At 32.4% G+C, this 22,704-nt stretch overlaps 1 protein-coding gene across 1 annotated transcript in view; it reads left to right on the top strand.

Annotated features, from left to right (window-relative positions):
- Positions 1 to 22,704, top strand: part of LOC129227231 (uncharacterized) — a 57,635-nt gene that overhangs the window by 12,856 nt on the left and 22,075 nt on the right. The window contains exons 2-8 of the mRNA XM_054861740.1: positions 8,160 to 8,241; positions 10,637 to 10,731; positions 11,681 to 11,814; positions 16,341 to 16,439; positions 17,263 to 17,415; positions 20,903 to 21,061; positions 22,338 to 22,451. Of these exons, the coding sequence (XP_054717715.1) occupies positions 8,160 to 8,241; positions 10,637 to 10,731; positions 11,681 to 11,814; positions 16,341 to 16,439; positions 17,263 to 17,415; positions 20,903 to 21,061; positions 22,338 to 22,451 (836 nt within the window). The remainder of the gene's footprint in view (positions 1 to 8,159; positions 8,242 to 10,636; positions 10,732 to 11,680; positions 11,815 to 16,340; positions 16,440 to 17,262; positions 17,416 to 20,902; positions 21,062 to 22,337; positions 22,452 to 22,704) is intronic.

Here is a 22,704-nt window from a genome sequence, read left to right as displayed (position 1 = left end):
AAACTTTTTTGTCTGACACAAATTCGTGTTTTTATTTTATTAAACTAGGAGGCTCCGCCCCTGCTCGTTGGCGCTTACCAACCCCCAAAGATTGCCTCATAATCTTATTTGATTCGCAAAGATTTAAATCGTCAATTAGAAAGAAACAGATTAAAAACGCATTATGAGCTCCTTTTGCAGGGCCCAATACAGGCTGATTTTGCTACCGTTTTTCGGCACCTTCACAAAAATCTTGTTTTGAAATCGGTACTTACACAAAAATCAATTTATAAAATCAGTGGCTTCACAAAAACATCGAAAATTTCACAAAAATTCACCTTTTAAAATATAAAATTTGTTTCTCTGTTTAAAACAAAATTTACTCATAAAATAAAATTCTAAGCAGGTTTATATGAACAATCACTTAAATAGAAAACTTTTTGTAGTATTTTAACCAATTTTTAGCTGTTTCTTACCAAAGTGTATTTATGCAATATTATCGCAATCTTTCAACATTGTTTTGGGAAAACGTTTTTCTCATAATTTCCTATATTGTACACAGTATATAGGCCATTAAGCTGAAATTACAATGATATTTTTCGTATTTCTTAAATTTTTAGTTCCCCCTCCCCAAAAAACGAAACCTGTTAAAAATAATACTAGATGACATTTACACTTTTCGAACTAAAATTTCACTTGTTCTACTTCTCTTTTACAAAAATGAGGATGCCTCTAAAATTTCAAAAAAAAAAGAAAAATGCTGATAAAAAAAAACTTTCACAAAAATAGAATGATGCAATACTTTCACAAAAATAGGTAGCGAGAAAAAACATCCTGGATTGGCCCCTGTTTTGGAACAAAAGCACCTCTTCCCTGGGTTTCAAAATAACTTGTACCAACTTGCAGAGCCATAAGAGCAAAGGAGCTCCTCAGTATTGCAAGACTGCTTAATAAATATAATGTATCAAGTTGAAATTTCCAAGTACGCCAAGTTTGGTCTCATTAGTCAAGATATTTTCCTCTGTATTCAAGTTAAGTTAAATGCTAGCAATATATTCATGACTCATTATTTTAAACATAAAAACGTTTATTTACATATGTACACATATATAGTATTTAACATCTTTATAGAGGTAATTCAGTCACGTTAAGGGTGACTGCCATCAAGATACAGCATCGATTAATTCAAGAGTCAAGAAAAAAAAAACTAAACCGGCATTCAGCCTATTTAAAGGGCGCATACCACGTCATTAGATCACGTGATGAATTTACATTAAAATACTTCAACTTCAAGTTTAACTGAAACAAGAAAAAATACATGCAAATTATAAATGCAAATTAAATATTTAACAACTCCCCCCAGATGAACAGTTGTTCATCAAAAAATATATTTAACAAAATCAAGTAGAATACTAAATTAAATTTCTTGTAATATCTTCGACAAGATAATTTAAATCAAGACTTCCAAAATGTCGTAAGTAAACAGGAACTTCCTCTGAAAAATAGAAAAATATAACATATTAGTCATGTATAATTTTAAACATTAAACCAAGATTTTTTTTTTTTAGTCCAAAAAAAGTTCACTAATTCTTCAAGTCTCTTATCTCAAGATTATAGAGAAGTTGAACAGGTCTTCTTAATGTGGCATTTCCAGTTTGTATTTTGCAGGATCGAATTTTCCCATCTCTTCCTAGAATTGTTTCAAGAACTTTTCCCATTTTCCAAAAAGTTCTTGGCAGATGCTCATCATGAATTAGCACCACATCGTTTACCTTGATATCATGACTTCTGATTTGGTTTGTGTGATGTGCTGACCTTAAATTCAGAAGGTATTCGTTTATCCAACGTTTCCAGAAGTGGTTCAATATTGTTTCGCGCAAGCGTAAACGTTTAAGTAAAATTTCCTTAGTTCCAGGCAAATTTAAATCATTAATTTTAATTACAGGCAAACACATGGCTCGTTTTCCAATCAAAAAGTGGGCAGGCGTAAGGGGCGATGGTTCTTCAAACTCTGAATAAACATAGGTTAAAGGTCGAGAATTGATCATGGCCTCAACTTCTACAAGAAGAGTTTCTAACTCACTCAGAGTTAAAGATGATCTTCCTATGCTTTTACGTAGGCAGGTTTTAACCGAGCGAACCATTCTTTCGTAAAACCCACCCCACCATGCTGCACGTTCAGCGATATATTTCCGAGTAATTCCAAGAGTGGAGTAAAATTTTTTAACTTCTGGATGGTGGATTGCCTTCCACATTTCCTTCAACTCAATTTCAGCTCTTTTGAAACTTTTTGCATTATCGGAATATATTATAGCACACAAACCTCTTCGAGAAATAAACCTGCGAAAAGCCAATAAAAATTCAGCAGTTGTCATATCCTTGACAAGCTCCAAATGAATTGCTCTAGTAATTGAGCAGGTAAATAATAAAATATAATGCCTATTTTCACTGCCTTTAACTTAAAGGAGTCCAGCGAAATCAAGTTCTGTGACCGAAAAGGGAGGCGATTCGTTGATTCGGTCGCCGGGAAGAGGTGCAATTACTTGTTGCCCAGGACGAATATTAAATTTCTTGCAAATATAACAATTATTAAGAACCGATTTTACACATTGTCTTCCCCTTAGAATCCAAAACTTTTTCCGAGTTTGTACTAAAGTGTCGGCCACTCCTGCATGCAAAACACGTTCGTGAGAGTCTTTTATGACCAAGTTTGTGAATAAATGCTTATCAGGAATTATAATAGGATGTCTCCCATGAAAAGTTAAATTAGATTTTTGCAATCTTCCCCGTACTAAAAGTACACCTTCTTCTGACAATACAGGATTTAGCTGAAAAATGTTCGATTCCTTGGGAATCTTCTTTTTCGCTTTCAAGCACTTTATAACATCATGAAAACTTTCACTTTGAACTGTTTTCACCCAGAAAATTTCTGCGCGTTTTATTTCATCAGCTGAAAGTTCTTCGCGATTTCTTTCCTCAAATTTTACTCTACTGTTATAAATGAATCTGAAGATCCATGCAGTTACACGATAAAGCTTTGTTAAAGAACTGTATTTAGCTATGTTGATAATTGAAACATCATTTTCCTTTAGTACGCAAGACAAAATGTATGTTGATTTTCGAGAAAGTTCGTCAGAAACGTCAATTTGTTTTGCGCGTTTTTTAGCACTTTTCCACTGATCTTCAGGTAGGGATAAGAATTCAGGTCCGTTCCACCATAGTTCAGAACTTATTAAGGTTTTTGCTGAGCAACCTCTTGTAATTAGATCGGAGGGGTTAATTTTGGATTCGCAATGTCCCCATGAATTAGGATCTGATAGACTATGTATTTCCGCAATACGGTTAGATACAAATTGTTTCCATTTTTCTTTTGAACCCTTTATCCAATGAAGAACAATTTCTGAATCTGTCCAATAAAAAATATTCGACACTAATAAAAAATTCTTAATATAATCTGCAATTCTTGCACCAATGAGTGCCCCCATTAGTTCAAGTCGTGGTAGCGAAATTTTCTTTAGAGGTGCAACCCTCGATTTAGCCAGGACAAAATTGGTATTGAAACTATCATGCGATGTTTGGTACCGCAAATATGCTACTGCACCATACGCCTTTGGATTTGCATCACTAAACACATGCAATTGAATAACAGTTTGTCCCGTGATTACTAAAGAATTAAAGTAATGCCTCGAAATTGTCAATTGATTTAGGTCTTCAATTTCTGAAAGCCAAATTTTCCAGTTAGTTTGAAGCTCGCCAGAAAAGTTTTCATCCCAATCCAGTCCCGCTATCCATAATTGTTGCAAGAAACATTTCATACGAATGACAAAAGGTGCTATGAATCCAACTGGATCAAAAATCATAGCTGCAATTCTAAGGACATTTCGTTTAGTACAGTTATCATTTATTTTTGATAACAAATTACGAAAATCTAAACTAAAAGTGTCATTATCGCTATTCCAGATCAACCCTAGTACTTTCAGTGAAGTATTATCAGAATTAAAGTTATCAATACAACCCTGCTCATTCCACTTAGCTCTAAGTTCTTCTGAATTAGTTTCAAATTTTCTTAAGTTCATTCCCCCTTTGTTCATGATTTCAACAGCTTCTATCGACAACTTAAAAGTTTCTTCAGTAGTATTTGCCCCAAAAAATAAATCATCTACAAATAGTGACGAGTTTAACATGTCAACTGTTTTCTCATGAGATATTTTGTATTTATTTATATGATATTTCACCGTACAAGAGAGAATAAAAGGACTGCAAGTTACGCCGAAAGGACATCTCGCCATATTGTAAGGAACTATATTTTCATGAATATCAAAATTATTATAGTATAGAAATCTTAAATAGTTGCGATCTTCTTCAGCGATAGAAATTTGAAGAAAAGCCTTTTCAATATCGGCAGAAAAGGCAATTTTATGCTCACGAAACTTTAAAATTATGTCTAATACATTTGGGTTTAAATTTGAACCGGGACTTAGACATTCATTTAGAGATAAATATCCAGCTTGTTTGGATGACGCATCAAAAACAATACGCGTTTTTGTAGTAGTTTTATCTTCACGAATTACAGGTCTATGCGGCATGTAATAACAGTCATTATTAACAAATTCCTCAGGACAAAGTTGTATTATACCTTGATCAAATTGATCCCGTAAAATAGAGTTATAATCCTCAAACAATGAATTGTTTTTCAAGAGTTTGTTTTCTAAATTAGAAAACCTTACTTTGGCTACTTCCAAATTATTTCCAAGTAACTCACGAGAATCCTTCCATAATAAACGTGCTTCATAACGACCGTTTACAAATTTCAAATTTGCTTGAAATTCTTTTACTGCATCAAGATTAGCAGTGTTACCTTCATTTTTTTCAATAATACCAAGAGATTCCAAATCCCAAAATGATTTTAGCTGGGTGTTTATATTTCCAACTGAAACCCTTAAACAATTCACGTCCCTCTTATTTGAATCAGTTCTTCCCTGCACTGTATGACCAAATATAGTTTCCACTACATACAATTCTTTTGTGAAATTTTCAACAATTCCCTTTTGAATTTTCCATAAGAAATCAGAGCCTAATAATACGTTTATTTCAGATTCAAGACCTACATCTGATGGCGTGTATCCGCTTTTTCTCATGGTTTCTATAATTTCAAATGCTATAGGTTTTACTTTTGCTCCGGTAATTTCAGGTACTACAAGAGCTTCTATTTTAATAGAATTGCATGGTTGTACAATACTATTAAGTTCAAGAACAACCACATCATAACAAGATTCATAAGGTTGTCTTTGCCCAAAAGGGTAAATCAACAAGTTTTCTTTCCTAATAGATTTCAATTTAAGTTCTTTCACTAAGGAACTTTTCACGAAACACCTTTCAGACCCGCTATCGCAAAGAACCCTTGCTAGAATGCATCTATTTCCAGTAGAGACAGAAACACAAAGAGTTTGTAAAAGTGTAGATTTATTCTGTTTAACTCTTTGCTCCGACATCATAGACACAATTGCACCAATTTTATCTTTTTCAAGATTTTGTTCTTTAATTTCTTTAAAGCAAAATAAATAATTATGATCATGACTTTCACATTTTGAACAAGGAAGAAGCTTTGATTTGCAATTTGATGACAAATGAGATTTTAAAAAACACTTATAGCAACGTCCTTCTTTTTTTAATTTATATCTTTTTTGTTCATCAGAGAATTTTGTGCAATTTATTCCTGTGTGTTCGGAAGCTTTGCAAAATATGCAGAATTGCTTTACCGTTGTATTTAATGCAGCAGTCGAAGGCATACGCTTACTTTGAGAGAAATTAGTATGCTTGTTTTGAGAATTTTCGTTTGACGAGTTGTTTATTATACTAGTAGCTTCGCGACATCGTAGTTCATCTTTAATAAACGTGATTAACTCTGTAACTTCTGTATCTTTATCTGGGTCCCGTTTTCTATGAAAATCTAGAATTAAATTTTCCGGCAACAGTTTTAGCAAAATAGGCAATAGCAAATGTCCGTATGAGCCCGACGTAACACCCATTGCTTCAAGATTTCTGACACTCACTTCTACACTATCATAAAGTTTTCTTAAACCTTTAACATTATTAGCAGATTTCACCCCTTCAAGATCAAGAATTTTGTTCATATGGCAACTGATAATGTTTTCGCGTCTTCCGTACCGTTCTTGAAGCAATTTTAAACACACTTTATAATTTTTATCATTTAGTTGAAATCCCGCAACAACATTATATGCAGGTCCTGATAGCAATGATTTTAAATACTGAAACTTCTCGATTTCAGTTAAAGATTCGTTTGAATCAATGGCATTGGAAAATGTATTAAAAAACTCAAGAAATTGGCTCGAATCTCCACTAAATTTTTCTATTCGTAACTTAGGCAGTTTTACTGCTGAAAATCTTTTATTTTCTAACACTGATTCATTAATGACATTTTCTACTTTAAGGTCTTCATTTACGTTACGTTTTCTCAGTGTATTCTTAAGCTTAAATTTTAGACTTAAGATTTTGTCAGAATATTCTTCAACATTGGTTATTTCTTTTTCATACTCTGCTTTATCAGTAATTAGATCATCTATTGCGAAATCTAATTCTTTTAATAGCTTTTCTTTTTCAATTAAGACATCCAGTGATTCGCTTATCGAATCAAAATCCGCAACTTCAGCGATATCTTTTAGTAACTTCTCAGATTTTGTAATTAATTTAGTTACTGCAGTTCGCACAGTTGCTCTTTTATTTTTTAGTTTTTCTATAGCATCCATATTTAACTTTTCTTTAACACTCATATTTATAGCCAAAGTTGCTTCAAGAACTTAATTCTTAATTTTGCATAGTTCAAGAGTTAGCAATAAAGAAAAAGGTACAGCTTACCTTTATTTCAAGTCCAATCCAACCGTGGGTTTCGGCACCAAATAATAAATATAATGTATCAAGTTGAAATTTCCAAGTACGCCAAGTTTGGTCTCATTAGTCAAGATATTTTCCTCTGTATTCAAGTTAAGTTAAATGCTAGCAATATATTCATGACTCATTATTTTAAACATAAAAACGTTTATTTACATATGTACACATATATAGTATTTAACATCTTTATAGAGGTAATTCAGTCACGTTAAGGGTGACTGCCATCAAGATACAGCATCGATTAATTCAAGAGTCAAGAAAAAAAAAAACTAAACCGGCATTCAGCCTATTTAAAGGGCGCATATCACGTCATTAGATCACGTGATGAATTTTACATTAAAATACTTCAACTTCAAGTTTAACTGAAACGAGAAAAAATACATGCAAATTATAAATGCAAATTAAATATTTAACACTGCTGTTTTCAAAAGTCACTTTCATATTCATGGTCTCTAGTAATATATTTTGCTCTTTAGCTCAGTACTTGAATTGAGTTGAGTCTAAGATTTTCCGTTTAAATCCAAACCCTTAAAATTTGAATAAGAAAAAAGAAACAAACAAATCTAAAAGACGAAACTAAAAGCAACGCCAAAAAAAAACATCAATAATTTGAATGGAAATTTTTCGAATTTGATTAAAAGGGCTTGTAACTTTGTTTTCCTTTTGAGATAGAAGGTTAGTTTTTTGACCATAGGTTGAGTTAGATCTAGAACAGAAAAAGCCACTCTTTCCAGTGGTGTCAAAAAGAAAATTGTGGGACAATTCCTTCATTTTTTACTGCTAGATTTAGTGAAGAGAGTAGTTCCTAAATTTCAGCTAAGCTTTAAAAAATTGAGCTAAAAACGCAAATAACTCCCGCCGTAATTCAGTTTTATCCCCCCCTCCCCCATTCCCATTCATTGTCAGTCAGCATTCCCATTGAAACAAATTGCGCAGAAAGCGGAAAATTCCACTCTTTCCAACGCTATATAAAATTAATAGGTGCAAGTAATTTTCGCCCCTTTAATATACAATTTAGATGAAATTTGAGCTTAAAAAAATCAATTATAAAAAAAACTAATTTGAAATTTAAAAAACAAAACACCAGGGCTCAAGGTAATTTTTTACAAAATTTCAAGGCTGTAGGTGCTATGGGGTCTCCTAGATGCAGGCCCCCCTTCCCCCTCCCCCCCCCCCCCCCGCGCAGATTTCCTTTCACAATTTCTTTGACTGTACTTTTTTTTAATACAGAGATCATTTTTTTATTGATATTAAGTTTATGCATATTTCAGATAGACCAAGAGAACATGCTGGAATGCGAGACAAAGACACCATTAATAGATTGCGTATGTACAAGAATTTCAAAGCCAAAAGGTATACATGCACCTTTGTTAGTTTTAATGTTTAATTGTTTATGTTCTTAGAGAAGGATGCATCACATATCATGTTTTGCTGAAGACCAAATGTTCTCTTCATCTGTTTTATGTTGAGTGGATTGTTGCAATAGTTATATTTTATAGTGATTTAAAACAAGAAAAGTTTATTTTGTGGAAAACATAATTTATCATTATGGGGAGATAACATTTCCCGGCTTATTGGCCGTGGTCTAATTGGAGTAAAAATTCCAGACGTTTTGGCTTGCTTTGCTGCAACCATCATCAGTGGTTTGAGTCTGGTGAGACTGATTCCTGGCTTCGGTGACTCCGGTATTTAAGCAAACTGCTGCTGGGCTGCTGGTCCTGATTGGGAGGCGTTCTCAAGCCGTTGGTGGAATAAGGTTCCTGAATGAATGAGATTTAAGCCACTGGGTGATCCTGATATTTAATTGGATGGGATTCATAAGCCGTGGTGGCTACCGGTTTCTGGTTGAATGGGACCACAGTATGTTTTAGACTGTTGTGGCGAGCGGATCTAAGGGCAGGATGCCATGTTTTTGGTAAATTGAAATTCTCCTCTTTTCTGTTGAAATTAAAGGGGTGTTTGAAAATTTCTATAGCTTCGTGATGAAGACGGGCAAAATAATGAGATGTTGTAGCCAAGATTTCTGTGTCATTAAATTTCCAGTATTTAAGCAGTAGTTTTCTTAAATACCGGAGCCACCGAAGCCAGGAATCAGTCTCACCAAACTCAAACCACTGATGATGGCTGCAACAAAGCAAGCCGAAACGTCTGGAATTTCTACTCCAATTAGATCACGGTCAATAAGCCCAGAAATGTTATCTCCCCATATTGACACTGACCATGAAAGCTTTAAAACAGTATACAATTTATCATTGTTAAGCCCCAAACTTGAAGTTTTCTGAATTTTAAGTCCCAACTCAAAAGTTAGTCAAAATTATTGCATTGTACTGTACAGTCCAATTCGCAATAACTTGAATCTAAAGGGACCGACGAAAAACTTCGACTTATTAGTTCGACCTACCATTAGTTTCAGTTTTCGACATTTTAATATTAAAAACCATTGAATATTTTAATTAATATGTACATATAACAGACAAAATTACAGAACTTAAAAAAAATTTTAAGCATACTACGCTCAGTTTAACCAAACACGTTGAGAGAAAAATAAAATCAAAAGCATGGTTTTGATCTCGATACTGCCGGAACCACTTGAATAAAGCTGAATCTACTTCAGGAAAGGTTCACATCTTCATTTGTTTCAAATTCGGATTCATGGATTCTACTGCTTTAGAAGTTTCTCTTTTTCTTTTAATATCGTTGACAGAGTATTTGCTTAGACATCTTTAATAGTGAAGGAAACTCACTCTGTCTCTCAGGAAGTTATCAGCAAATGATCGAACTAAAGAATGAAGGGGAATGCATCTTAACTTAGGTCAGCCTTTGAATAAAGGTACAATCAGTTGACTTGACAACTTAGCAGTTTAAAAGCAAATTCATAGTCCAGCAACATAACAAAAAAATGTAAACAGTACAGTATAACAAAATTCACACATGTAACTCTTTTATCGGGCATTGGCTCAACAGGTGTTCTTCATGTTTAGAGGCCTATTGTGCAGGAATTACAAGTGAAGGTAAATTAATTTTTCTCTCATAGTCACTTCTTCCTTTATTTTTTTTTTGCGTTCTTTCGAAATAAATTTCGAGTTGTCTTTGAAAAACTTCAAGTTAAAGGAAGTTAACTTCGATATATGGAGAATAATTAGCATGGAATAAAAGACAAATGGCTCGTGGCTTGGTAAAAACTTCGAGTTATGGTGATATTCGAGTAACCGGACTTTGAGTAATCGCAAATTGACTGTATTTGGCACATTTTTCTCAATTTCGCAAAAGTTAGCGAAGAATTACTTTTTTCCCCCTTCATCATTCTCAAAATAAGTAGTTGTTATTAACTCTTAGTACATAAAAGACAGTTATAATGTTGCTATTTCTGGGTATAGTTTGCTTCGTAATTGGGTATTGTATTTTCATTTCAGCTTTACCTTGTGCCACTTGTGATTCATAAATTGTATGAAACATGCTCTTTCACAAGATAGTTTTGATGCTTTCTGCCTAGTGTTGAAGAAGTTTATATAATTTCTTTTTTCCAAGAATTGTTTTTCGTTTTACATTATATGGGGGAGGGGGAGATAACTAATTGCAACAACTGAAGGAAAAATTTAAAATGCTAAAAAAATTATTGAAGCAATTTCTTATTAGAAGAATTTTAATGCCAGAAGTGTGAAGTTGTTATATTAAGAATCAGCTTTTTGAAAAGTTAAATTGTTATTATTGGTAATTATATTTGCACTGCATTTTGTCTTCATAATAGGGATCGAAGAGGAAAAATTGTTAAACCTTCACCTTTTCAAAGTGCATTGACTTCTGGATCAGTAGCTAGAATTGCACCAAATCAGAAATGGTTCGGTAAGTTTATTTCATGCTCATAATTTGTATGGTACCTTAATTATCCAAGCTAATTGGTATTGCAACCTAATTTGATATCATAAATCTTAGTTAATATAAATCGTGTATTAAAACTTGTCATGCTTGTGAATTTTTTATCTTGAAGAATAAAAATTAGTTGAATATTTTAAAAATAGAATTAACATATTTAAAGTTGTTTCATAGTGTAACAAATTTAAAATGTATATCAACCACCAAAAAATGTTTTAAAAAGCAAATTAATTTTTTAGAGCTGGGGGGGGGGGGATTACTAAGGAATAAAAAGTGCATTTTCTAAAATAAAGAATCTCAAGATAATACTTTAGTTTTGAAATTTAATATGCATTAATTTGTTCATGTTACATTATTTTTCAAGTGGGGGAGGGAGGAAGGGGTAATTGCCGGATATCACACGCTCAAATTTTACTCAAGTATCTGCTTGAAAACTAAGTAAAACTTCTATGTATTGTACAAAAATGTTACGTACTTGTACTACTGTATTGAAACTTAACTAAAACTGTTGTTATTTTATACTATTGGGAAGCTGAATACATTGTTTTGAAGAAAAAGAAATATTTACTTTTTATTTATTTATTTATTTTTTTTTTAATGCAAACTAAAAATTAGTCCATCATTTCCCTCAGCCCTGGTACTATGCTCTTTCTTTTATTTGTGTCTGAATATAAAATTATTATGTATTTTTAAATTAAGTGAAAATAGCCACTTCTGTTTTAACCTTATTGTGATAGTGTTCTGAAAAAAATTCACATATAATTGTGAATTGTAGTTAGGTTTAGCATGTTGCCTTTGCATATAATATTCTTAAATCAAACTTAAAGCTGCAGTTATTTTCCCTATTACTTGCAATATCTGTATGCAGTTTGTTAATTGTTCACATAACATACAATAATACTTTGAATTGAATTAACAGGGAACACCAAAGTTATTGGCCAATCTGCTCTGCAACGTTTTCAAGATGAACTTGGAAAAGCTCTTAAAGATCCCTACCAAGTTGTTATGAGACAAACAAAACTTCCAATTACTTTGCTAAATGAGAGAGGAAAAGTATGTCAAACATTTTATATGTGTTTTGTCTTGTTAAAATTGCATTTTCTTTGAAGTTTGATGCCTTCTAATTGTAAAAAGTTTGTAAAAAAAGCAGCGTGTATCAGAGCAACACATGATAGGAGTGAAGCTTTTGTATTATATGGAAACATTTTAGTTATTCATCTTTTTTGAATAGCATAGATAGCGTTTATCATTCTTTTATTTACATAATTTTATATACATACTTGTTATCTTCTTTGTTCTTAAGAAACCAAATTATCGTTTTGATGCATTTACTAATATTGCCGTACTTCAGTCCGACTTACAATCACAATGGCTCAATCGGCTTAGCGCAAAGCTTTGAACCCATCGAACCCCTGTTTGAGCTCCTGCCAAGTGTTGTTTCACAACGAAATTATATGTTTGAATAAAGAAAATTGATTGTAAACAATGAGAACAATAAAAAATACTCGAAATGCAATGGTTATGCTTACGTGTTTCAATGAATGTTGTTAATAACCAGAAGCTGTGCTTAACGCACTACATGCAACCACGGACAACAAGAAAGAAAGAAAGCAAGAAGAGAGCATTTTTCGACTTTTCGTGACACGAAAAGTAACTGCACACACATCGGTTACACAAAAGTTTGCTGATCAGTATTTCAAAGCTCCCACATTAAAAGTTTCACTTCAAGAACGTAACTTTTTTTTTCTGTTTTTTATCAATTGAAATGTATATATATCAATTGATATATACATTTATATATATTAATATAAATAGAACATCATTTTCAGAGAAATTTAGATGTTCTCTGAAAATGAAATAATGTAGGCTTTTGGTCACAATTTGCTTTCTGCATATGGTATGGAAAGAAATAATAATGAATTTTTGTTGTATCTTTGACATATCAAATTTATGGCAAACATTGTATAACAGTAGAAATGTTTTACTGAAACAAAGTTATACATGGGTGTTAAAAAGTTCCTAAAAGTTTTGAACTACCTGTCTAGAAAATGTATTTATTTATTCTCCAGAAGAGGTGGGGGGGGGGGGGGGGGTGCTGACCTTAGATTTACTTGTTTCTTTCTGCTTCTCTTATTATTTACTCATTACAATCTTTTTGCATTCTAAAAAGGAATTAAATTTTTTGCCTTGAAAGCATTTAGAAATGGTCCCTAAAATGAATATCAAAACTTTTTGATATTATTTAGACTAACATTAAAATTTTAAAATTCCACCACTGAGTTAGATACCAAATTTTACACTAAGTGACAAATTTTGGAAAAAAATCATATCCATCCACTGATACCCCCTGAAAGTATTGTTTGCTGTAGCTGTTAATAAACCAGAGGAAATCTTTTACTCACTTTGCAGATCAATATGCACTTTCACTCTGAGATTCCCTTTGACTCTGAACCCCCTCACTGTGGCATTTTTATGATGCTTCTGTAAGACTATATGCTCCTCAGTCAAGCTGATCTGTCTCAAATTTCATAGGACGGAAGAAAAACAGGAGGTACAGAAGTTTTGGTAAAGCTGAAAAAATGTGCAATTGGATACCGTAAACCGGGGTTACTTTGATACAGGTTTCGCATATTTTGTATTGTAGCACCCTCATTTTTCAAGATATTTCAACAATTCTTGAACCAAACGATAGTTTAACGTCTCAGCTTTAAATTGCTGTTTGAAATTCTTCGATATATTGAATAGGGAGGGAGGGGGGTCATTTTTTCTTTTTATTAATGTTACCCCATCATCCGAAGTTACTTTGTAGCAGCGTGTTTTCTCCATCTAAAACGACTGTTTCGGTGGTTTGTAATAAAGTTACCCCATTCAAAAGATAGCCTAAGTTTTTTTTAATAACAAAATTCAATTTTTCCATTTTTTTGGGGGGGGGGGGGGTAGGGTTAAAAAGCTGGTTTTAAATGAAAAATGGTTCTTAAGTCACATAGAGTGGTTCCTACCACTCTAAGCATGCTCATCTTGCAGGAATCAGGTTTGAATCAAACTAAAAAGAGAGAAATTCATAGGAAACTTCTTTTATTATAAAACATCAGTTGAAAAAAGCTTGAAATCACATCAAGCGTGTTTTTTAAATGTGAAACCACAGCCATCGTAATGTTTTTCTTCATTTCGACAATAAAAATTATCATGGTAACTTCACTTGATTAGAATAAAATAGAACTTGAAAAGAATAGATTCAAAAATTATAAACGCTCGAAAAGAAATTAAGAATAAGGCACAGAAATCACAAACTTTTTAAAATAAATGAACCACATGAGATCGTTCTTAGATCATGAACATTATCCAAGGTGCACTCACAGCAGTCTTTGATCTATGGCTTCAAGTCAACTGAAAACAGTGCATTCTCTCCAGGTATGATCCTTGGGATTCGAATCCTGCAGCAGATGTGGCAAGGATTAAACCACAGCTTATCCTCTTCTTGCGGTCACGTCCACCACTTTCAGGATTTTTTCATGCATGTTACTTCAAACTCTCCATCCTCCTCTTGTACAACTTTCCTCGGGTATTTCCGTCCACTGTAAATTACAGCTACATAGTCCCCTTCAATCAAGGGTTTCTCCATCAGAGTCGGCAGCATTGCTTGTTGCGGTGGTTCTGGAAAGATCTGGTTACTTGTTGAAGGAGCAAAATGATTGTCTATGGGGAGTAGATCTTCTTCATCTGACATAACCCCATGGCCATGTTCAGAATTCCCCGTGTATCAAAGTTACCCCTTCAACTTGTGTTGTTTTATGTTTTAATTCATAGTAAATCGTTGAATTGAGTTACAGAAATAAAAAAAAGACAAAATCATCTTAAATAGTTGTGTAATCAGAAAATAACTCACCCGAATTCAAAAGGTTGCTCAGTTGGTGGCACCAGAAGAGGTTAGGACAACAAACTGAAAACAGCTGATATCACGGATAACACAAAAATCAGTGTTGCCAAAACCATTTTACTGTTTCAATCAATTGGCGATATCAGCGCACTCTGAAAAGTGATTCTTGAAACCCTGAGACCACCAGGGGGTCGCCAATTGTAAAATTAAGCCCGCCAGAACGGTTCAAAAATAAAAAACAGGTTTTTATAAAGTTACCCCATCAGTCTAAAGTAACCCCGGTTTACGGTACAAGTCAGAGTTACCACATTGTTAGGATTCTTTTCTAATTTTAGAAATATTTTCATTGTATCTTTCGTCAAAACAATTTAAAAATTATAATAGCGTAAGTCAAGAGAACAAACACAACCATAAACCTTCTCTTCATAACTCAAGTAAAGCTAACAAAGTACTATGACTGTTCAAAAATTCCCAGCCCCTACCCCGTTTCTGAATGAATGGAATTACAAGAAAACTTGCTCCTTGTACATAATTATCTCTGAACTACATCCTCTTTCAAGTATATGTGTACAATAGTACTGCTGAAAAAACAAGGAACTATTGCTATGAATGTAAACAAATGGAAACTTTTAAACATTGGGGAAACTCTCAAAATTGACATGTTTGAAATAAACATTCAGCTTTATTCTTTTAAATTTAGGGTGCTTTGTAGGTGACAGATAAATCTATGAGCATACAGCATGGGACATGGAATCCGGCAGCTCAGGGCCACATTTCCCGATTTTAGATCCTAACTCAAAAAATGGCATAAATTATCTTATCGTGCAATATTCTCACGTTTTTTCAGGTTTCGCTAATGTTAGAGCTGAATGAAAGTATACTTTAATAAGTTTTTTAAAAAGTAAGAGATGATTTGCAGCACCGTACATTCCGCAGATGTTGCTTTTTCGTATGCATTATGCAATTTGCCATTTGTTGCAATAATAAGTTATGTTTGTACTTTTCTCCGCACGCACCCCACCTCTTAGCCGTAGGCCTTAGGTTCCACCGCCCGGGGGGTCCGCGTAGCGGGCCCCCCGCACGTGTTATGTTTGTACTGGAAATAGCTTTGCATTTTTACTCAATATGCTTTTCATTATATACTCATGACAAAACAAAAAAAAAAAAAAAAAACTGTTGTTAGCTGAAAGCGGATGCTAAAAGATTATTGCACAATTATAGCAAACGCTAATTTATGCATTACATGTGACATCAAAGTAAAAATAAGCTGCAAGTACTGTCTTTGCAACAAATAATAGGCTGAATGTTAATAATTTTCACCATTTGAATTAAAAATTTAAAATATTTAAAAAATTATAATTATTATTTTTTAATTTTAGGAACAAGTTTGGGACTGTGAGTCTTCCATATTTCTGAATTCTAAAATTAGGGTTCCTATACTGTGATTTTATTATCCTTAAATGCATTGATCCAAATGCCAAATTGATTTTGCATCCTTTGTTAGGATAATTGTTCGCCTGTTATGTGACTCTTATCCATTTATTTTCGAATACATTATGTGCAAGTATTAAAATAAGCTGTTGTATGCATTCAATTTCAAAACCCATTTCATATTAAATTTTGTTATTATTTGCTAATTTGATATTGTTTCTGCACAATATTACATTTCTGATCGCATTTAAAATCTCATGTTTACTTCTAGAATAAAAGGTTTCACTTACTGGACACAGAAGGATTCCAGACAACTTTTGGACCCAAAGCTATTCGAAAGAAACCAATGTTAAAAACTTGCAATTTGGAGGTATGTTTTCTCCTCACCTAAAATATTGTCCAAAAGTACTAAGGAAATTAAAATCTAATGCTCTGTAGAGTACTATACTCTGCTTTCATGGCAGTGACGATTACGTCAAAATTTGCATTGAAGAAGGTGTTCCTTTTAAAACCGAAACACGTGTCTGCAGTAATTTGCAAATTTTGTGCATCAAAACGTTGGTTAATAATTGATTCATGTAATTTTCAAGCACAAAGGTATTTATTTGTAATTTAATAACTAATCGTAAAAACTTTCTAAGTGGAAAATTTTGAATAAATTATTTGCTTACACAAATTAATTGCCTTGCCGTAAGTTATGTATTTTTTTCATCTGAATATTTCTTTCAAAAAATAAATATAGAAGTAAAAAAAAAGTTTAACTCATGCAAATACCGTGAAAGCACTTTCGTGAGCTGTAATTTTCACAAACATGTATTTGGTGATTTTGTGAGCTGAAAATTTCTTGAATTTTATATGAGTGGAACTGAAAGTTGATTACGTGTGTGAACTTAAAATATTTGAGGCCGAAATGTTTCGGATTATCACTGGCTCGCAAAAATTAAAGCTTTGCAAAAATAAGTGCTTTTACAGTAATCAATTTCTAGACGTTCAAAACGGAATTTAAATTTTATGTGCTCTTATTTTTCTGTTTTTGCCTTCCCTGGCCTTACTTTTTTTTAAATCAAAAAATAAGTGCAAAATTGGTGTTATGTTTGAACACATCACATTTGTTCAAATTTGTGTTTAAAAGATAATATAGTTTCTTTTATTGTATTAATACATGTTGAAGTTAGTTAGAGATTTTGTTTTAGGAATTTGTGAGTGCTGTTGAAGAATCTGTTGAAAAATATGATCCAAGTAAAGACAGAGATCTCTTAAATGAAGAAGGCAAAGAATTAAAGGAGGCTCGAGAAATGATAATGTTGAAAGGACAATCTAAGCGTTTGTGGAATGAATTGTATAAAGTATGCTTATTTTTGTATTATTAACTAGGGGGATCCGCCCCCTGTTCACTAGAGCTCACCTACCCCCAAAGATTGCTGCACTATCTTTTTTTGGTCGCTAAGATTCATATCGTCTGTTAGGGGGATAAGATTAAAACATATATTACTATTAGAACAAAATAAAAATCTCGCTGCTCCCCCTCTCTCAAAAAATAGACTTTAAGTAACAAGCTCATTATAATTAGAACAGTATAAACATTCCACTCCCAGATGAAGAAAAAAACTTGATGAAGCACGTAAAACAAAATTATTAGTAAGCTGTTTAAAAATCAATGTAAAACCCAAATTCTAATGTATTATACTATATATACATGTACATTGTCCCAGTTGTGATTTTCTAATTTTTGTTGTATAAACGGGATGGAAAAATTTCAGCGGAAGCAAATTTGTACTTTCCACCTTGAAAGCTTGCAAAAACCTGTATTAGAGTGAAAATTCTGATATCTAGACATAAAACTCTGCTTTTTTTTTTTGTTTTGTTAAAATTTATTTTATTTTCTAATCATATTGTCCTTTTTTATAATGGTATTGTCTTTTGAGTCCTTTGATTAATGTAATCCAAATCAGAATATGCCGTGCATTTGGGGGAATAACCATAACAAGAAACAATTGGCTCATATTCAAAATTTTTCGTCAAATTGGTCAAAACAAAGAGCATTTTTGGTTGTCAAGCATTGCCAAAAACAATATTGCTAAAGTTTACCATTTATTATTTAATTTTTCAACAAAATAAAGCCATTATATAAGATTAAAAGTCCCTTTAAAAGGAAAAAAAGAATCCGCCAAATAAATTTAAAATGTTCAGTAAATTACCGCCCTTAAGCCAGGGCTAAAGCAGAAATACATGAAATACACCGCCAGCTCAGTCATTTCCAGCTGAGGACTGCAGTTTCGTGCTCATTAGCACTCATCAGCCCGGCATAGGAAAGTGACTGAGCTGGAGATGGAAAACCTCGTATGGAAGCCAAGAGGGCCAAACAAACTGGTAGCTAATGTAGAATTAGCACAGACCATCCGAGTGACCGAAGCAATGGTTCGGTTCAACTCGAAAATTGATGGCAATAAGCACGAAACTGCAGTCCTCGGCTGGAAATGACTGAGCTGGCGGTGTATTTCATGTAAATTAAAAATGGTTTAGTTTAAACCTTGAAATATCTATACAGGGTGTCCCAAAACTATTGCATAAACTCTCCACAGCTAGATTCCTCATTGAGAGTAATTAAAAACTTCCCAAATATGCTCTCCTGTACGATCCATAGCTTATGAAAAAAAACAAAAAACAAAGTATGATTTCACTACCGGTGCAAGGAAAAAACACTTTATTGGACATATCAACAACATTATTTACATATCTGTCCAGACGATAATGTTTAAAACGTCATTACAGGTATTTGTTGTTAGACGTAATGTACGTATACTGCTATTAATATGTTCATAAGGTGTTTTTTCTTGCACTCTTGCAGTACTTTGTTTTTCCTGTTTTCCCTGCAAACTATGGTACAGGAACGCTTTGTTATGCAGTTATTATGTACTGCCAACAAGGAATCTAGCTGTGCAGAGTTTATGCGGCCGTTTTAGGACACCATGTATATATCATTTAAGTGTGTCAGAAGATCCATATCCTTGATCCAGATGTGAGCAGCTGCAAAAGAATGCTAAGGGATTTCTGAGCATAGCAAAACAGTTTGCTTTTGTATGCTTGAAAAGTTGTTTTCAAATTCATGGTCTCTAGTAACATATTTTGCTCTTAAGCTTCAGGCTTAAATTGAGTTGAGCCTATGACTTTTCACAAAAATAGAAACCATTGTATCTGCAGTTCTAATTAATTTAGAAAATTGGGAAAAGCTTTAATTGATGCAAGAAAAATATCTCTTTCGAACAACATACAATGTTAAGGGATGTGGGAAATCTTTCCTCCTTTAATAGGCAATTTACATTAAATTTTAGTTTAAAAAATAAATTTAAAAAAAATTTGAAGCATAAAATAAAGAACCCCAAGTGCATGCCTCGCTCGAAGTAATTTTGTACAAAATTTCAAAGTTGTAGTTGCTATGGTTCTCCTATAGACCCAGGATGACTTCCTTTCAATTTCTTTGACATAACTTTAATATATAGAGAAACTTAAGCTATTTTACTTTATTAAGGGGATCGGAAAGTAATGTCGTTGTTTTCAAACAAATCTGTTTTTAAAAGTTTTTATTTTTAATCAACAATGTAATTAACTTTGTTATCAACAGCCTTTTGTCATCTAGTATGCATATTTTCACTCCTGGCTAGATAATAATAGATTGATTTTTGGAGCAAACTATCTCTGGAAACGACATCTTAGATTCAAGCCAATGAAGCTCCTCATAGAAAGTATTTTTGCGATCAGAAGAAAGAGTAATCAGATGCTACAATTTTTAATGAGAAAATTCCCACTATTATCAGCAAAAAAGGAGTTATCCTGAAGCATGATAATGCAAGACCACACTGCTCAAAGCAAACACTTGAAAAACTAATGAACTATGGTCAGGGTTGTTTTATTTTGTCCACCCCGGAAAAAACCGCCCAGGACAAAATATCTTTTGTCCATTTATTCAGTAAAATGAAAGACTTTTCAGTGAAATATAATCTGAAATAAGTTGCACTCTTAAAGTGTACAATCATTCTACTTTAATTAAATGATTAACTGAAGATAGATAATATATTAGAATTATATATTGATTTTTTTTCATCATAACAATAAATTTATGTATCAAACGTATGGAAAATCAGTTGATTTTCATTTTGTCCATTTCATCCAATTTTACCCAATTTCTTCCGGCGTCTCGGACTTTTTACAAAAATGCGGACAAAATAACTACCCTGGCTGTGGTGGGCTGCTTCACCCACCATACTTACCTGACATTGTACCATCTGATTTCCCTTTATTCCAATCTATATGTGACAAAAAAAAAAACTTGAAAATTTGTCTGGTACTTAAAATGACATCTCCAGTTATTTTGCTGAAGCAATGTTTTTTAAAATCTAACGCAGACAAACTCTTTTATAATGTGATCCAAAGGCCCAAAATATCTAAAAAATTTAATACAATAGCATTATTTACAGAGATCATTAAAACTTATAGAGGAAAAGATCGGAATTTGTTGACATTGCAACAGAACTGTCACAATAAACAGTTGGCATATCCCCAGTTTCAACTCTGCAGCTCTAATCTTTATTCATTTATTCAGTTAAATAATGTCTTGTATGCTTCTGAATACAACCAAAATTGCCAAAAGTAGTTTTGGCACATTTTCAATGACTATGAATATAAAAAGTTAATTTTGAATGTTAAGTACATTTTTATCAATATATATTTCTCTTTAATATTCCTCTTAATATTATAAAATGTTTAATGGAATCATTTTCTAATAAAAAGAAGCTCTAAGAACTTTTCGATATCTCCTTTTCCATTTTATTCCAGGTAATAGATTCATCTGATGTTGTAGTTCAGGTACTTGATGCTCGTGATCCCATGGGAACACGCTCAAAACATATTGAAGATTTTTTGCGAAAAGAAAAACCTCATAAGCAGTTATTTTTTGTTTTGAACAAATGTGATTTAGTACCAACGTGGGTCTCTGTAAGTATAACTTAGTTCAATAACTTTAAGTCTCTTTTTTAAATATAAATACAAGCAATGCCCATACGGCGATGCCCGTGCTAAGAATTTAAAAGAAGTCCCTTAAATAAATAAAAATCTAAACCCCTTCCCTTCCTAAAGATATAAAAATAACATTTTTCATTAACTAAAATGTATACTCCCCTTTTTCAAAAAAAAAAAAAAAAATAATAATAATAATAATAAAATAAAATAAAATAAAATAATCAAATAAAAATAAAAATTTCTTTGAAATTTTTAACAATTCGCCAAAACATGAAAATCTTCGCATTGCAAATACAGCAAAACGAAAAAGAAAATCAATTTATGTATGCAAAATTAATTTAATCTAAAATAATAACAGAAAAACATCCATAAACAATGATGACATTTGAGGTTGTGAGAAGCAAATGGATGTGAATGAGCTTCTTTAAATTTTGAGTCACACACTAGGTTGGTGCTCATTGAAAAGTTTTACTAAATCATGCTGTGCAGCAGTGCCTACCAGAGCTACTAGTACAATCTAGGACATAGCTCTGATTAAATCAGATGTATGAAGCAGATAACCTTTGAACCTTTGACAGTGACTCTCCTTTTGTGTCTTTTGCATCCTGTATCTCTTATCTACCTTTTAGGAAAAGTTTTGTCAAATTTAGAGCAGAGGAAGCTAAAAAAAAACATTGTATAAAAGAGAAAGTTAGGGAATTTTAAAACAAGAGAAACAAAGTTTGGCCAAAATTTGTGTCCTATAAATGGTAGATACAAATGAACACTAATCACAAATATATTAAAAATGTGATGAAAAGACATAGATGTAATTAATGTATAAATAGTGCTTTACTGTACATATGTTTTAGGATAATTGAATGTATAGTTCATTTTCTCAACCAAGAAATGCAATATGTTTTTAATTATTTCACGTGAAGTATATGACACTCGTCTCATCATACTGTTTTCTGCCATAAATCGTGAAATTTAAAAAAATTTTAGGTATGTTTGGTTTCTACTTCAATCATTTTCAGATTTAATTTCTTTCAAAAATATGAAACATTAATTCTTTTTAAAAATAAACTATTACTTTTTAAACATTCTTCCTTTACAAAAAGGAACAGTTATAGTTTTGTACAATTTTCATTGTTTATAATAATGTTAGTTATGTAGTAGTGCGTGAAACATATCTATGGGTATAAGATATTCTGAATAATTATAAATATTTGTTTGGTAAAATAAATCGTTTTTTAAATTATGTTTTTTCTAGCAACGTTGGGTTACAATATTGTCTGCAGAATATCCTACTATGGCTTTCCATGCTAGTTTGACAAATCCATTTGGTAAAGGAGCACTAATTAATTTGCTACGTCAATTTGGAAAGGTAGTGTTATTTTTATATTCTTCATGTTTACTTATTTTTGTATACTTTTGTAAAAATTGGATATTTCTCAATATGCCGATGACCATGATTTTTAGATACTTTTTTTAATGCTTTTTTTAGCATTTAAAGTTGTTTAATCGTCATCACAATCATCCCAGCAAATCAATCAAGTCAAACTATTGAGAATATGAGACTATTCTATAGAAATATGAAACTGTGTCAGAAAAAAAATGAGAATCCTTGAAAATATATT

The sequence above is a fragment of the Uloborus diversus genome, chromosome 8 (assembly GCF_026930045.1).
Source record: "Uloborus diversus isolate 005 chromosome 8, Udiv.v.3.1, whole genome shotgun sequence".
Taxonomy (NCBI): Eukaryota; Metazoa; Arthropoda; class Arachnida; order Araneae; family Uloboridae; genus Uloborus; species Uloborus diversus.
Note: the sequence above shows the minus strand (reverse complement) of the source record. Positions and strands in the feature narration are given on the sequence as shown.